At 35.6% G+C, this 17299-nt stretch overlaps 1 protein-coding gene across 1 annotated transcript; it reads left to right on the plus strand.

Moving 5' to 3' along the window:
* Positions 1 to 16290: 16290 nt before the first annotated feature.
* On the plus strand, positions 16291 to 16959 carry LOC121990430 (60S ribosomal protein L39-like). The gene is made up of 3 exons (XM_042544562.1): positions 16291 to 16402; positions 16492 to 16595; positions 16694 to 16959. Exons 1-3 carry the CDS (start codon positions 16400 to 16402, stop codon positions 16740 to 16742), a joined length of 156 nt encoding a protein of 51 aa, XP_042400496.1. The 5' UTR covers positions 16291 to 16399; the 3' UTR covers positions 16743 to 16959.
* The last annotated feature ends 340 nt before the right edge of the window (positions 16960 to 17299 follow it).

Consider the following 17299-nt stretch of genomic DNA (forward strand, 5'->3'; position numbering starts at 1 on the left):
AACCACGGCAGCAAGGAAAGAAAATCTCGGAGCAATCCTACTGCAGGTGAGTAGCAACTTACCTTGCTTCTTGGACTCACAACCGAACAAAAAGGGCTTCTAGGACCTTGGTCGTCCGCCGGAGATGATGCCCTAACTCCCTTTCGTTTTCTGCCCGAGCTCTGCCATCGTACGCAGAAGAGAAGGAGAGAATGGTTTAAGTCACGGGAAAACAGAGCATCAACTTATCCCTTTTTATAACTTAATATTTCTGTTAACTCCTTAAATAAATTTGCTATTTTTTCTAAACAGACAAATCCAACATCAACTTATCCCTTTTATAATCCAATATTCTGTTAATTATTTTAAATAAATTCGCTACTTTTTCTAAACAAACAAATCCAACATTAACTTATCCCTTTTATAATATTCTGTTAACTATCTTAAATAAATTCGCTACCTTTTCTAAACAAACAAATCCAAGATCAACTTATCCCTTTTATAATATTCTGTTAACTATCTTAAATAAATTTGCTACCTTTTCTAAACAGAAAAATCTGTTTGCCCACCTGGTCAGTTGGGTTTTGACCGAGTCAAAGGTCGTGGGTTCAATTCTCGGCTTGGACATTTTTTTGTCGAAACTTCCTTCGTTTAGTAAAAATACCAAATGACTTCCAAAAATTGCATAAAAATACTCTAAAAATTTCTAAAAATCTCTAGAATTTTTTTAAAACATTTATAGATTTTAATAAGGTCTTTTAGGACTCCAAATCATGAAATTTGGGGTGTTACAATCCTCCCTACCTTATAAAAAGTTCGTCCTCGAACTTAGACTAATTCTGGATATTTCTATCTTATACTATCCTTTACTAGTGGTACATTTTTGTGTCTTAATTTCTTAACTTCTCAGTCCTCTAGTATTCATCTCGCATCGTACCCATTAGTAGTCTTTGGAAGACTTGATATCTTCTCTATCCTTTCTAAACATACTTATATATATGAATATAAGAGAACAAAATTTCTATCTTACTAAAGCACATATAAGCAATTATTCCATACTGCAAATAATAAAGAAAGTATAAAAGGAAACTTAAATACTTTCTTACTTGAAGACGACAAGGCTGGTGCTGATGTGTGATGCTGGAGAATGGGAACTGCTCTGATACCAACTGTAACGACCACCCTTCTTACTACTACTACTCTCTAAGGATGACCGTTACTTAACTACTAACTCTACTTAACCAGTATGATTAAAAATCACTAGGAAACCCTACCGAAAAATTTCGACAGAATCTCCCCTGTACCGGTGACCTTAAACTGACATACATAACATAATATACACAGCCACAGGCGGCTGGAACACATATCAAACACACAAAAGGAATAACATCACCACGCAGTTTAATGAAATCAAATCATGTAAGTAATGAATAGCGAAAACAAAATAAACATACAATTAACTAACAGCGGAAGACTAAATGACTCATCTAATACATTCTTAATAAATGGCAAACTTAATAAATTCTTAAACTAAGTCCCAAGGCTTCCATAGTCCTGGCATCACACACCATCCGCGCCACCTTGTCGCCTTCCTTTCTATATCTTTTCCTTTCCTGTATCTGCAGTAAGAGGAAGTGTAGTCTATAAGCAAAATTTGCTTAGTAAGCGCTATCTAACTCACAAAATCACGAATGTGCATGTATACGAAAAGAACTAAAAACTATATGCTCTAAAAAGGAATAAAGCATAAACATAACTGCTCATGTCAAACTAATAGCAAAGAAAAGCTAAGAAATCTACTCATGTAATTCTACTCGCTAATCATGCTACTCATCTAATAGGTAAACATGAAAACTACTCATCCACTAGATAAACATGGTAGAATAAAGAACTAAACTTACTGAATTCTAAACACCTTCTGAATCTTATTCCACTTGTTTAAAGACTTATTCTTTAATACTTTATACTTATGTAAAACTTTCAAAAACTTATACTTATAATACTTCAAAATAATAATCAACTTCTTCTTGGGCCCGGCAACTGTGCTTTTACTTTTGTAACGACCCGACCCATTCGGCGGCCCATTTGGCGGCCCATTTGGCGACCCTATGGTCGTCGACCGTCGGCCGAGCCGTTACTACTAGGTTATCTAAACCTAGGGACGACTATGGGAGCCCAGCCCAAGGACAGAGAGTCCAGTACAGTGCCACTGATAAAAGTAAAATACTTGTTATCTTTTAATACTTCTATATAATGCCTCGGCATTTTCTTTAGCACCTTGTGTGCCAAGATCCCTAAAGTCTTGACTTTGGGATCTACTTAAGGCCTTGGCCTTTTTCTTTCTTTCCTTTATCTTCTTATACTTGTTAATGCTTCAAAAAAATGCTTCTTTAAAAACTGAAATGTTTAAACAAATTCTAACATTGCAATGCTTAAACGAAATCTGCATACAAGTTTAAACAGAAATCTACATATTAAGCTTATCTAAAATCTGCATACTAAGCTTATCTAAAATCTGCATACTAAGCTTAACAAAATCTGCATACTAAGCTTATCTAAGGTCTGCATACTAAGCTTATCAAAAATCTGCATCTTAAGCTTAACTCATAGCAAACAAAACTGGAAAATAAATCTGCATATTCAAGAACAATAACTCAATAAATCTACACATCCTAAATTATTTCCAACTAAGCAAAGCAATAAGAAAGATTACTGCTGCTAACGACCTTTACACGTGGTATACTGAAGCATGCATCACTAGATCTACACATGTTGAATTATTTCCAACTAAGCAAAGTAATAAGAAAAAGATTACTGCTGCTAATAAAAGAGAATAATCCTTATACAAATTAGATATGAAGAACAAACCTAATAACCTTCTCTAACAAAGTACTCGAACAGAAAAGATACAGGAAATAGAATCACTTGCTCATTATCCTTAAGTTACCATTCCAAACTCGGAGAACAAGGAAAATTCAAACAACTACTAACCTTTTCGATACAAAGGAATAGACAATCATGCAAAGATAGGGCTACATAGCTCCAACATTCTAACTTCCAAAAAGAATTAGAAATCAAGCGATAACCTATAGAACACTCACGGCAGAAATCTTCAAAGACAAAACTCCTTACAGCATGCTTCAACAATCAAGAAGAACAAGCATAATCTTTACAGCATGATTCGAAATCAAGAAGAACAAGTCCGAAAACTACTCCTACTACATGCTTCAGAAATCTAACTCACGCCAATAAGCATAAAACCAAAATCCTTAAACCACGGCAGCAAGGAAAGAAAATCTCGGAGCAATCCTACTGCAGGTGAGTAGCAACTTACCTTGCTTCTTGGACTCACAACCGAACAAAAAGGGCTTCTAGGACCTTGGCCGGCCGCCGGAGATGATGCCCTAACTCCCTTTCATTTTCTGTCTGAGCTCCGCCATCGTACGCAGAAGAGAAGGAGAGAATGGTTTAAGTCACGGGAAAACAGAGCATCAACTTATCCCTTTTTATAACTTAATATTTCTGTTAACTCCTTAAATAAATTTGCTATTTTTTCTAAACAGACAAATCCAACATCAACTTATCCCTTTTATAATCCAATATTCTGTTAATTATTTTAAATAAATTCGCTACTTTTTCTAAACAAACAAATCCAACATTAACTTATCCCTTTTATAATATTCTGTTAACTATCTTAAATAAATTCGCTACCTTTTCTAAACAAACAAATCCAAGATCAACTTATCCCTTTTATAATATTCTGTTAACTATCTTAAATAAATTCGCTACCTTTTCTAAACAGAAAAATCTGTTTGCCCACCTGGTCAGTTGGGTTTTGACCGAGTCAAAGGTCGTGGGTTCAATTCTCGGCTTGGACATTTTTTTGTCGAAACTTTCTTCGTTTAGTAAAAATACCAAATGACTTCCAAAAATTGCATAAAAATACTCTAAAAATTTCTAAAAATCTCTAGAATTTTTTTAAAACATTTATAGATTTTAATAAGGTCTTTTAGGAGTCCAAATCATGAAATTTGGGGTGTTACAGTCCTAGTACTAAAGCCATCAGGAAAATAACATGTCTATATCAACTTTTGAGACTTAAATAAGGTGTACCCTAAGAACTATTATCTCTTGCCACAGATCAATCAATTTATGGATTTCATAGCTAAGCATCAGTTCATCTCTATACTAAATGCCTACCATAAATATTACCAAATCCCTCTAGCAAAGGTGGACGAGGAAAAGGTCAGTTTTAGTACCGCTGATGGAACATTTTACCATTTTGTAATGTCATTTGTATTGAAGAACACTGGGACTACTTACCAATGACTTATGGATAAAATATTTAGCAAGTAATTTGGGAAGAACATGGAAGTCTATGTTGACAATAGTTTAGTGAAGTCTTTAGTGGTGGAAGGGTTGCTACCATATATCTAGAGGAGACTTTCTTTACTTTACAAAGCTATAGCATGAAGTTGAATCCAAAGAAATGAGTGTTTAGGGTGCAGCAAGGTATGTTTTGAGGTGACATGGTAATAGAAAGGGGTATCAAAGTCAATCTTGAGAAGATACAAGTTGTCCAACATATGCAGTCACCCAGGCGTGTTCATGAAGTGCAGTGCCTACTAGTAGAGTCGCAACTTTGTCCAAGTTTATCTCTCATTTTGTGGATCAAAGTCTCCTATTTTTCAAAGTTTTGTGAAGAGCATCTAGCTTTCAATGGATTGATGACTGCGAGAAGGAATTTGTGGAGATGAAAAACTACTTGGCAAAATTACCAATCCTAGTGAAGCCTCATCCTAAAGAAAAGTTGATGGTGTACTTAGCAGCGTCAAAGGTTACAGTGAGTTATGTAATGATGTATCAATAGGGTATTGAGCACCTCCCTATGAATTACCTTAGCTACATATTTAAAAAAAAAAATAGAAGTTTGCTATATTGGTCTTGAAAAGTTTGTTGGTGTCTTTATGTGCATACAAAAGTATATGTTTATCAAAAACACGCAGCGAAAGCATAATAATTTTCTAAATTATTACAACATGCATCACATATATCCACAAAGACATACATATATAAACATAATCATAGAATAAAATTTTATTTAGAAATTATACATGTCAAATGACGTATAATGGAAATAGCATCAATTAGTAAAGCTCACGAGATTTGCCTCTATCAGTATCCACACCAAGATACCTTTAAAATGACTTTGCAAAATCACAAGTCGTGTCTTCGTTTTGGTACTAGTCAAAGGAAGGAGATTACATGATACAAGATAAGAACCAACGACTCGATTTGTGCCCGACGGCTAATGTATCCTGGTGGCACAAATTAGGACAACAATTCAAGCTGTTGTCCGGTGGCAAGAGTTGTAGTCCAGTGGCAAGGGACTATCCGACAGCTGGAGTCAGCGGTAGGTTAGCCTGCTAGAAGACCAAGTAGCTGGGTTGACCGACGGTGGGATGGAGGCAGTGACACAACCCCCTTTTGATGGTAAGCGCCATAAGAGAGGGAGAGGGAGGAGGAGAGAAAATTTTAAAAGCCAAATCTATTATTTTTTTATTTCTTCTCCCATTAGATGTATTTATACATCTCCATCGGGTTTAATAAGCAAGATCAAACTCGTACCCAATAAGTCATCCCTATCCATTAGCAATAGGTTTGATTCAAAATTAAACCAATTTGGTTTAAAACCAAATTAATTTTTATTCATTACTAAACCAAACCAATTTTTATTATAACTAAATCAAAATAAATCTAACTTGCCTATAAGAGGCATAGCCCAATAATGCTTTTATCCCAACAAATTTATATTTACCCTTCATCGGGTCCTATCAGACTTAATCTCTTTTAATCTAAAAATCTCATTCTTAAACTTGTTTTATGTCTTTCGGATATTCTCATAATGCATGTGACCCAACAGATTTCAAGTTATATTAGTCATTTATAATTAACCATTAATTATAAATCGATCATGAGTGTACCTATAGTAAATCATGATCCTCAATTGATCAAAAAATCATAAAACCTGTCAGTAGCTACAGTTATCAGTGTGTTTATTCCATTCACATATCTTACACCCACTTAGTTCAGGACATGGTCTATGTGTTAGTCTTCACTAGGATGACTATGTCATACGTAGCCCAAGTAATAGTTCCTAGTCCTATGGATTTAAATTACTCAAACACGTGTCCAAGAAGACTATCTTCTTAACATATTTTATTTTGGCCAAAAACTTACGAGGAATAATCTGACAATAGGTCGTCGGGTATACATCTCCTTTATTAAAGGAGTGGTGAATTTTATGTGAGCTATTTAAAAATCTTCAAGCAAATTGATTTATACCCAATTATTCTAGACCTACACCTCTTGAGAGAAGTTTTGCTAAGATGTCAAAGTATAAGTCTTTATGACCAAGATGATTTAAATACCTCAAGTCTAAGTTGGACCAGCTCCTACAGTCCCACTTAAACTCGTCCTCACTGAATCACTCTCTTCTAGTGCTTACCTTACCATTGCATACTTAACACTTGACCCACCAGGACTTCATGGCAGATGCCCCATCTAAACTTTAGCAGGTGTCAGGTCCTGCATACCTAACTAAACTTTTTGCCAGATATCAACTTATCTAATCTTCCTGTGCTAATTATAAACTTAACTGGACTTTAGCCCATTGTAAAGTCCCATCAAGTATTTTAGTCCTATACATTTGATAAATAGGTTAGAAAAGATGGCATCTAACTTTAATCTATTCTCATTCATCAAAACCTAAGTTTGACCATTGGTGTCAACTGCACCAACAAAATACACATCACTTGTACATTAACTTTCCCCATAATTAGTCAACATAAAATCCATTTGATTTGATGAAACAATAGCTCATTTTGATACATCAAATTGTATCTTGAACTTATCATCCTAACATCTCATTCATGTTTAATGTGCCTCAATAGACACACAAGTCATCCTATGGTCTTGTGAGATGTAAAATAAACTTTTCCTAAACCAAGGGATCATGTATTTTTCTCTAGGCATTCTAAATTTGACCATCCTACCTAGGATTTTAACCAATGTCATATTTATCCTTAATTATAAAAGATTGAGATAATGCATGTAAATGAGTATGACATACAATACATATCTTTTAAAAAAAATCTATCATAACTTAAATGATACATGTGTAATACGACACGATAATATTAATTCATATTTTAAGATAAATATATGATATAATATCATGGCATGTGATAGGTCAAACAAGTATGGTAAATATATCACAATATTACGAATTTACCTAGATTTTAAAACAAAGTATTTTCAACTAATCATCATGTCAAATACTCGATTTGACATAACTTGACTATCTCCCTCGAGTGTGTCAAAAACTCACACTTGGTACACTTTAAATTTTATCATATTATATCAATTTTGAACAACTTAAGAACTCAATTCTTATTGGTACGCTATAGAAATCTTCCAAGGTAAGATTTGAATTTTCATTCTCAAGATATCATAAAATCTTGAAAATGTCCTAAAATACTAACTTCGTCATGGTTAGGTTAACTACTCTACCAATTTGGGTTGGTACACCCTATATCAAAAGAGTGTGAAGAGATCAAACTCTTAGGAACTTAATATCTATTATAGCTCATTGGGTGTACTAGGTATTTACTAGGGATAGCTTCCCTTAATACCTTCCTAATGACTCTTTTGGACTTCTTAGAAGCCTTAGTCATTATTGTCTCATTAAGGTCAACTCTAAAGACGACTTCCCTTGTAACCTTGACTTAGCTCCTAGATCTAAGGAAATTTTATGATATGAGAGCACATTGTCCTTGGACTTAGGTTTGTATCTCAAAATTTCTTGTCCTTAGATAATTCTTGCCCTCCTAATCCTAGGGTTTTTTTTTCATTTTGGACCTTTTAACTTCATTTGTCATCTTTCTTAGGATATTTTCTTTTTCCAAATCACTAAATATTGACTTTTCATGATTTCCTTGAATATTACTTTTTCTAGGTATATGTCTAGTCTTCTTAGGATCTTTCCTAAATCTTTCCTATCCTTAATGGAGTTTTTTAGCATATGACGTAAAATTTTCTTAAAATTTTCATGCTTTTTATTATCATGATAATAAGCACTAAAATAATATTATTTAGGCCTAGCATGCATTTTATCATATTGCAGAGGAGTAACATTATTAAATCATACATTCGAAGCTTCCCCTAAGTTTGAGCTTCCTCCCTTGCTTGTATTTTGATGTTTTCCCTTTGGATATTGATTTAAGTAATGTCCTCTTTGGTTACAAGTGAAGCACACAATGTGCTCTTTGCCCTTCCATACTATAGATTCAGTTTCCTTCATCTTCTCCCTAGCTTTGGGTGTCAATTTAGTCTTTTTCTTCATCAATTTAGGATATTGCTCTTGTAGTGTCATTTTCCCGTATACTTGAAACAAATGATATGATTTTTATTTTTGATAGTTGAAATTATTATACCTTCTTCAACCATAGGAGTTGTATGTGCTTCTTCTTCATTGACTTCGGATTTGAGGGTTTATCTTGTTCTGATGTTGTTGATTTATCCTCCCTCTCAACTCTTGAGATGGATGCTTCTTCGAGCTCATCCTCCATCTCAAAAATTGAGTGCCTCTCAACTTTCAAGTTTTTCGGCTCTTGAGTCAATGAGTCTCACTTCTTGGACTTGTCTTCACTTTGCATTGTCGCTAGATCTTCATGAAATGCTATTAGCTTCGTCCACCTATACTACTCAAAACATTGTTAGAGACCAAATTTTGGTTACCTTGTTGTTTCTCTTGATTTTTTAGATCTGCTCTTCGGTCCATTGTTTTTTCTTCTTAAGAAGTCTCCCTTTGCTATCCTTCAGGGTTTCTAATCCCTCCATTAGGATAAACCAATTCTCGATATCCATCATAAGGAATTATACCATTTGTGCCTTCCATTGATAGAATCCTCCCAATTCGAAGGATGGAGGTGCCCTGATGGCATATCGAAATCCATCATTGGAACTCCATTTGACTCCTTTGAAGATCAGTCCAATAAACTTGTTTGTACCGGAGAGTTTCTTCTTCCTCTAGCTTTTGTGCTCTAACGAAGGTTAATCCGATGAAAAGTGGTCTCACTCTAATACCACTTGTTAGGACTCGTACGAGCTAAGAGGGAGGGGTGAATAGCTTTGATTGCTTTGTCTCGATTACGTACTCATCGCTTGAATGTGCAACAAAAAACTTGAATCAATCTTGACGCTATATGTACAACACCGAGATTTTACTTAGTATTCACTTTTTAAGGCAACTGATCCAAGGCCTAGTTCTAGCGATCTACTACTACTAAATTTTTTCCTTTTCGGATATCTTCTGGAGGCGGAGAAACTTCTTACAACCTTCAATTACAATAATACAACAAGAATACAATAGATGAAAGCAAATATAATGAATATAAACAACTATACATGAATCTTGTTTTAGACATTTTCTTATTACTTGGATTTACCTCTTGTTAGTATGGAAAAACACCCACACTTCACTCTCAAATCTCCAAAAACAACCCCTTTGATTTCCTCTAAACCCCTCTTTTAAATGATTGCATTCAAGCTGATTTCCACCTAGCAATAATCGATTGCTTATTTTTATCAATTGATTGTCATTCGACCGTTTAAACTTATAATTAAAATGACTCTTTTTGATGTTACCAAATGATGAGACTTATCAAATTTGTAACATTGCATTCCTAATGATCCCTTGAATCTATCGACGTTCTTATTTTAAAATTTAAAACTTTTACGTCTGTTTATTACTTTTTAATTACCAAAAGTTATTGATGAGATATAAAATATTAATGAGTTTCAGATAAAAGTGATGAACTTAAATGTATCATATTCAATCCAAACTTGCACTATTTGTTCTTAATGCTATGTTTACTCTCAAGCGCGGATATAGAAAGGAAAAGAATCTATGATGGAAAATTATTCTCGGAGGAAGAGAAGAGAAAGGGTAAAGAAATTCCTTCCTTTGTATTCTTGTTTATCTTCATGGAGGAAGATGAATACATGCGACGTAATTTTATAAACAAAAAAGGATACATACGTCATTTTTTTTTGTACATGGTGTAATTTTATAAGTTAAAAAGGGTACATGCGTCATTATTTTTTGGTATATGGTATAATTTTGTAAATGAAAAGGGGTACATGCGTCATTTTTCCCCCATCCGTTGTTTTCCGTCCGATTTTGACTCCAAAATCATCTGTGGATGGATTGCGTTTCTCTTCCATGTGAGAATTTCAATAAAGTAAATGATGGAAACTTTTCCACTGCAGAAACTTTTCCTTAATTTTATTTTTCGCTCTCCAAAGTAAACAGAGCATAATAGTCCTGAGTTTGATCATACTCAACTTCTATAATTAAACTCATTGATGGATTTACACACATCAAATTCATTCCAAACTTGAATCATTCTTTTTTTGACATTTTTCTGAGTTTGAACATACTCAAATTCTCTTATTTCAGACCCTTTTCAAATATAAGTAAAATCTAGAAAAAGATTCAACTATTAATGAGTTTTTGTCAAATATTATTAATAGATTTAGATAAATCAAATTCACTTCAAACTTGGACCAATCTCTTCATGGCATTCTCATGAGTTTAAATATGCTCAAATTCTCTAATTTTAAACTCATCAATCATCAATAAGATTGCAAAGAAATATAACTATCAATGAATTTTAATGAATTTTAATGAATTTTAAAGTTGATGTTAAACCTTCTAAGTTATATGAAGCTAAATATTGGGCTATGACTCGAGCATATGAGTAGAAGATAAGAGTTGCATAGATGAAGATGTTAAGCTGGATGTGTGAACATATGAAGATTGAAAAAAATAAGAAATGAAAGTATTAGAGAGAAAGTCGGAGTTACATCTATTGAGAGAAAACTCCGAGAGACACGTTTAAGATGGTACAGACATGTAATTAGACGACCAATAAATGCTCCAGTTAGGCGATGTAAATTATGATAAACATGCATATCAAACAAGGAAGAGGAGGACTAAAAAAGATTTCGTTAATAATAATAAAATAAGATAAAATTTATTTAAATATAGATAATAATATAGTATGAGATAGAGCTCAATGACATAAAAGTATTCATATACTTGACCCCACCTAATAGGATAAAACTTGATTGTTATTGTTTATTATTGTAATCATTAATGGGCATGGACTTGACTCATCAGAATCACTCTGTCACGCTCCGGAGGAGTCTCTGTCCGAAGAAATTTCGGAAGCATCTCCCCTGTACGGCGGACAATCTGAAACTTTACTACATCACCATATACCTCAGCCACATGCGGCTGGAATAATAACAATAATAATAAAATATAACACAAAGTCATCCACGCAGTTTATATCATTAGCCCACTCGGCTGGAACAAAAATCCAAAACACAGCAGAAAAACGATAGAAAAACCAAAATACATGACATGCTAGCCGGCTAGGCTTACACCACACCACAAAACACCACTCCGGAAATAAAACCGAAACGCAAGCTAGATACACAAATACCAATGTACAAATGGACAACAGCGAAGACAGATCTTCTGAGATGACATCGGGACCAGCAGGCAGGATACTCCAAGCGACACCAAAACCAACCTGGTACCTGAAAAAGATAGTGTACATGAGGGTGAGTTCAACAACTCAGCGAATACCAATAGACATGCCTAGTAAATTATAACTAACAGCAATAAACATGGAATACAGCTTCCTAATCATATATAGGAAATATGCAAAACTGAGAGGTAACTGAGGAAGCTGTACTCACCAGGAACTCCTATCCAGAACAAAAGGGTCGTCAAACCAGATACACAATATGCCTCCTGTATGCATGTCAAACAAATGCATCCACCAAAATGCAGCATATAAGTGCAGCAAACACAAGCAAATAAATGCAATAAATGCATATGATGCCAATGACATGGTCACTCATGACGCCAGTCAGTCATCTCACACACAATGTTGAGACTGAGTGGGTAGGGATGTGACAACCGTGCACTCTGACGTCACTGCTCCTGATGAGTGACCGAATGGACGGGATACTGTCGGAGTACACACATACTCCTACCTCAAATCATAAGTGGGGGAGCGCAATGCTCTCATCTCCCGGTACACCATGACGGGGAGGGATCCCTGACGTGCTACCACGCTGCGTCACACTACCCATGAGCGGACCAACGGAGCACCGAACAGAGCAAAACTGACGTGCTATCACGCTGCGTCACGCTACCCATGAGAGGACCAACGGAGCACCGAACAGTGATGAAACTGGCGATATGCTCTACAATAATGGAGCAGCCTACCACGCAGCATGCAATCATGCGAATGGTGTATGAAACTAAGCATGACAATATCCTGAACCAAATCCACATATATATAAAAATGTGTACCCTAGTACAAGTAAGTCAAATCCACATATCTAGGGTATACAGACCCTCTATGGTATAACAACCTAGGTCCTGAACATATCCACCTCCATACAATATGTACCAACAATGTACACGGATCAAAGCAAAAAGTCTAGGTACACCGATCAGGTATGATATAAAAATATAGATACACATGTCAGATAATAAAAATCCAGAATCTAGTCCTAAACTCAGTAAAGCATGGTATGTCACTTACTCTAGGAACTAAGGTACTCATGGCAATAATCACGAAACGTAAACATGGATACATAACAAACGCCCAACAGAACATGCTACGGATAACAAATAGTGACATACTAAAGGCCAACATGATCATTGCTTATAGCTATAAAATACTATGCATATCCAATTGACAATATCATAAAAGATAAGTCAAGAGGTACCCGCCTTCAATAGGAAGGCCCAATCTAGTCCAGTCCAACGTCGAGATGCTCGTCTCGTATCAAAGTTCTGTAGTATATGGTATCCAGATTTAGCTAATTTCATATAAATTAATTAACTAGATCAAATCCTCGAGAAACTAACAAAAGTCTAGATCCAATTATAAATCCTAATTGGATCATTTAACTCCTCAATCGATTTTAACTAATCCATACGAATTAGAACTTGCAAAAAGCATAATCCATCACAACAACTTAATCTAAACCAATTCATAAGAACTCACCCAAATCCAAGATGGCCACTGATGGCTCACGGTCAAAGGGTTTCCCTGCCCAAAACAGAATGACCGGTGCTGTGGATCGCCAGTGAACAATGCTGGCCAAGCTACAAAGGCTTAGAATATAGCCGAAATAGAAAGCTTACAGCCTTATAAACCTCCACCGATAGCTACCAAGAATCACCTATACATCCATAAAGTATACTCGGATCAGTCCAAGTCTTACCATTAAGCATCAAATTAAATTAAGCTAACCTGTACCAATTCTAATAATCCATTCAACTACTACTAAAGGTGCATCAACAAACTAAGCATCCACCATCTATAAATTTCTCAATGCTAAATACCCTCACCTCTTCCTCTTCAGCAGCTAGCAAGTGCCATGGATCAGGTAGAGTCAGCAACAAGCCACTGGCGCCGTGGTAGTCGGAACCAACTAGTTCACTGTCTTCCAATCAACAATCCATAATCAACTCTACGAATGAATTAACTGCCCAAATCTAATACCAGATTTAGATCACTTACCTTCATCTTGTGCCCACAACCTCCTCTCTACCATCAACAGCAAGCACTAGAGATGAAGTAATAACTGACAGTGGGGAAGATCAGGTGATTGGCAACGACTAATCGGAATTAGGGCACAGCTTGGAAGGCTTCGGGTGGCTGGCGGCTAAGGCACAGGGAATTGTGATGCTGCTCGGAATGGATGAGGAGGAAAAAATCAGGGAGAAGGGCTCGGTGGACCTGGTGGCCGGCGCTCGAAGAAGAGGAGGAGTCGGCGTCTGCGTCGGCCAGGGAAAGGCTTGTATGTGTCGGGTTGAAGAAACCGCTGCGGGCGGCAGCTGTTAGGGCAGAGGAGTTCGGCAGGGAAAGAAGAGGGCGCCGGAAAGGGGGCGCTGGCGCCGACTGTCGTCGCTAGGGCAGAGGATACTAGGGCGGAGCTCAAGTGCCGGCGAGGAGAAAACGTCTACGGCACAGGAGGAGAAGGGATCAAGCGGCGCGGCTCGGAAGAGAGGGGAAGATCGGGCTCTGCACGCGCGCGGAGAGGGAAGAAAAGGAATGGCACAGTAAGGTATCGGAGGAAAAAGGAATAAAGAAAAAAAAAAGAAAATTAAAAAAGAAATCAAGCATTTCCTCCTTTAAATGGGGAAGCCCAAATAGGCTTTCTCGGAAGCCTATTTTATCCCCGTAACCGAAGTCATACGGTCTCCGAAAAATTTCAGAAAAATTCTCAGAAATTCCAAAAAATTTCCTTATCATTATTCGTCATTTTTCCGATATTTTACACACTCCAAAACTAACAATATCCTCTCCTTAACATTTTTGAGTTTAACCATATTAAATTTCTTATATTTTTAAGTAATTTGATGAATTTAACTTCATCAATGACAAAAACTCCTTGATAATTGAAAAGGATATGAAATTTAGGAATTATAATATCATCAAACTCAAGAGAGCCTTAGGGAGAGGATAATGCCAGTTTTAAATTGATTCTCATGAGTGCATAGCAAAAAGTGACTATTTGCCAAACTCATTGATGACTATTTTTTTCAGCTTACTTGTTTGTAACTTAAAAGGTTTTGGAATAATAGAATTTGAGCATATTGAGACTCAAGAGAGGGATAGGAAGAAAATATTTTCAAGTTTTGAGTGATTCTAAACAAAACTCATTAATAACAAAAAATTAAGGATATAAAATTTGGGATTTTAACATGGCCACTCATAAGAGTGATAGAGAGAGGATGATCCTTGTTTTGAAATGACTAATGAATCTATAATCCATTAGTGATTGTGTCAAACTTATTGATGGTTGATTTTTTTTTTTTTTATGTTTCATTGATATTTTAAAATATTTTAGAATTAAGTAAATTAAGCATGTTCAGACTTTGAAGAGTGTCAAGAAGAGAATTTTTTAGATTTGGAGTGATTCGATGAGTTTAGCCACATTAATGACTTTTGGCATAACTCACGTTTAAAATATGAGAATTTAATATATAAATAAAATGATAATTCTAGTTAATCATATTAATTATTCTTGGGATAATCGGTTTAGTTCTACGAAAGTTTTCTATCGATCATCAAAATAAATCGAGAAGCACATGCGACGACCAGCTCAGAAGTTCAACATCTTTTAATTGCACCCCTCATTTAAAAAAAAATTTCTATAAATATATCATAATTATAGATATCAAATTGTGAGTAACTGCATGATAATCTAAATATTTTATTATGATATTATAGTCTAGAGAATCTGAGAATGTAATATAGGAGACTTAGGAGAGAGTTGGAGAGAGAATTATATTGGTTTTGATGAGTATATACACTATAGATATTATGTGTAAAACTCAGATCTTTTTCGAACTCTATTGCGAACTTTAAAGATTTTGAAATCAGAGAATTTAAGCATGTTTAAATTCCGAAGAGTGTCAGAAATAAAATATTTCAGATTTAAAGTGATTTCGATGAGTTTAATTTATAGATGATTTTTAACTAAAACTCAAAAGCACATGCGAACATGTTTAAAAAGATAATATTAGTTTTAATGTGATTTTTCATAACGGCAAATATGTGCTAAACTTTGAAGGATTGAAATAAGCGTTACGGATCCATCCATCAAAAACGGAAAACTTATGATATGGTGAGGCGGAATGGACTTGCCAACTAGCCTAGCATATTGGAAAGTCTCCAATTCAATCCAATATATAACAGGTTACAAATTAGATGGGTCAGCTCATGAACATGTCAAAAAATAAATATAGTACAAATTTTCCACTTTAGGTTTATATTTTAAAAGAATATTTTTATCTTACCAAGTGGATCAACCCAAACCTAGTTTGATTGGGATGAGCGATCGGAGGCTGCCGTTGGTGGACGGATGACCGGATTATCGGGAGTCGAGTGGGGACGGCCTCCGGCCATCCATCTGACTCAAATTATAATCTGAATGAGAAGATGAATCCAAGAAAAAATCATAATTAATTATGATTAAATCACGACTACAATTCAATCATAATTATATTATGGATGATCTCCTGATCCAAAATAAATGATCAAAAAGATCTGGACTTAGTCGGTCAGGACCATCTAAATTGATTACTCTTTTATTCTTAAAAATAATATCATGTAGTATTATAAAAATAGGGCCAATTAAGGCCCATGCTTGCCCGTTTTGCGCGCATATAAGCCGTAACCTGTCGTTATTTATCGACTTCCTAGGGTTTGAGCCGCCGCGGTCATCGAGCACCAGGAGCAGCACAGACTTCGCGAATATGGTATTTTTCGCCCGTCTTTCAAAATTTCGTCTACGTTGTTATCCAGCTCTCACTCCCCTCCACTTCTCACCCTTCTCTGGTGTTCTCAGCCGTCGCACAAGACGTTCAAGATCAAGCAGAAGCTGGCGAAGAAGATGCGCCAGAACCGCCCCATCCCTCACTGGATCCGCTTGAGGACCGGAAACACCATCAGGTGCCTCCTTTTCGTCTCCCTTGTCCTTTATTTGGTTTCCCTTTCCCGTTTTTTATGCGTCGAGTTGCTCATACTCTTCGTTCTTAACTCGTTCCTAGGTATAACGCCAAGCGCAGGCACTGGCGTCGCACAAAGCTGGGATTTTGAGGTTGTTATACCAATCTTTGGTTGCCTTTCTTAAAAGTTAGATTTCCTTCTTATCTGCTGGACTGTTTGTATAATTATGGTTAAATGATCTGGAAGTGTATCTTTGTTACTATGTATGAGATTATTTTGTTCTGCAGATCAATGTGAACAATTGTTTGCTCATTTGTTGACTTTAAGTTTCATTGTTCTAAGTAAAACTTTGGTAGTGTGTTATGCATCTGGCCATTTGTTCTAATATACTAACATCTTGCATAATTACATATCATCAGGGAAATCAGTTTGAATTTATCTAAATGCTTTAGTTTTGTGCTAAGCTGATGGGATTATAAGGTTTTTGATTGATGATAGAATTGTATACTTGCTTTATTTATAACCCACTGTGCATATGGATGTTTGAGCTATTCTACAGAATATGGTTTGATTTAAAAAAAAAATGTATCTCGCTTATTTGATTATGGAGTCTATACATCTATTCAGTTCAAAATCCCACCTGACTAGAGAATAAATCCTGTGTGTCTCTCTTGAGTTTATTTGTGCACCAAGTTGAAGTATAGAAG

Source organism: Zingiber officinale, chromosome 6B, assembly GCF_018446385.1.
Source record: "Zingiber officinale cultivar Zhangliang chromosome 6B, Zo_v1.1, whole genome shotgun sequence".
NCBI lineage: Eukaryota > Viridiplantae > Streptophyta > Magnoliopsida > Zingiberales > Zingiberaceae > Zingiber > Zingiber officinale.

What these genes read in the sequence shown, in the direction of transcription:
- LOC121990430 (XM_042544562.1), top strand. An exon ending in AGGACCGGAAACACCATCAG is followed by an intron (nt 16,596 to 16,693) that starts GTGCCTCCTTTT and finishes ACTCGTTCCTAG; the next exon opens with GTATAACGCCAAGCGCAGGC.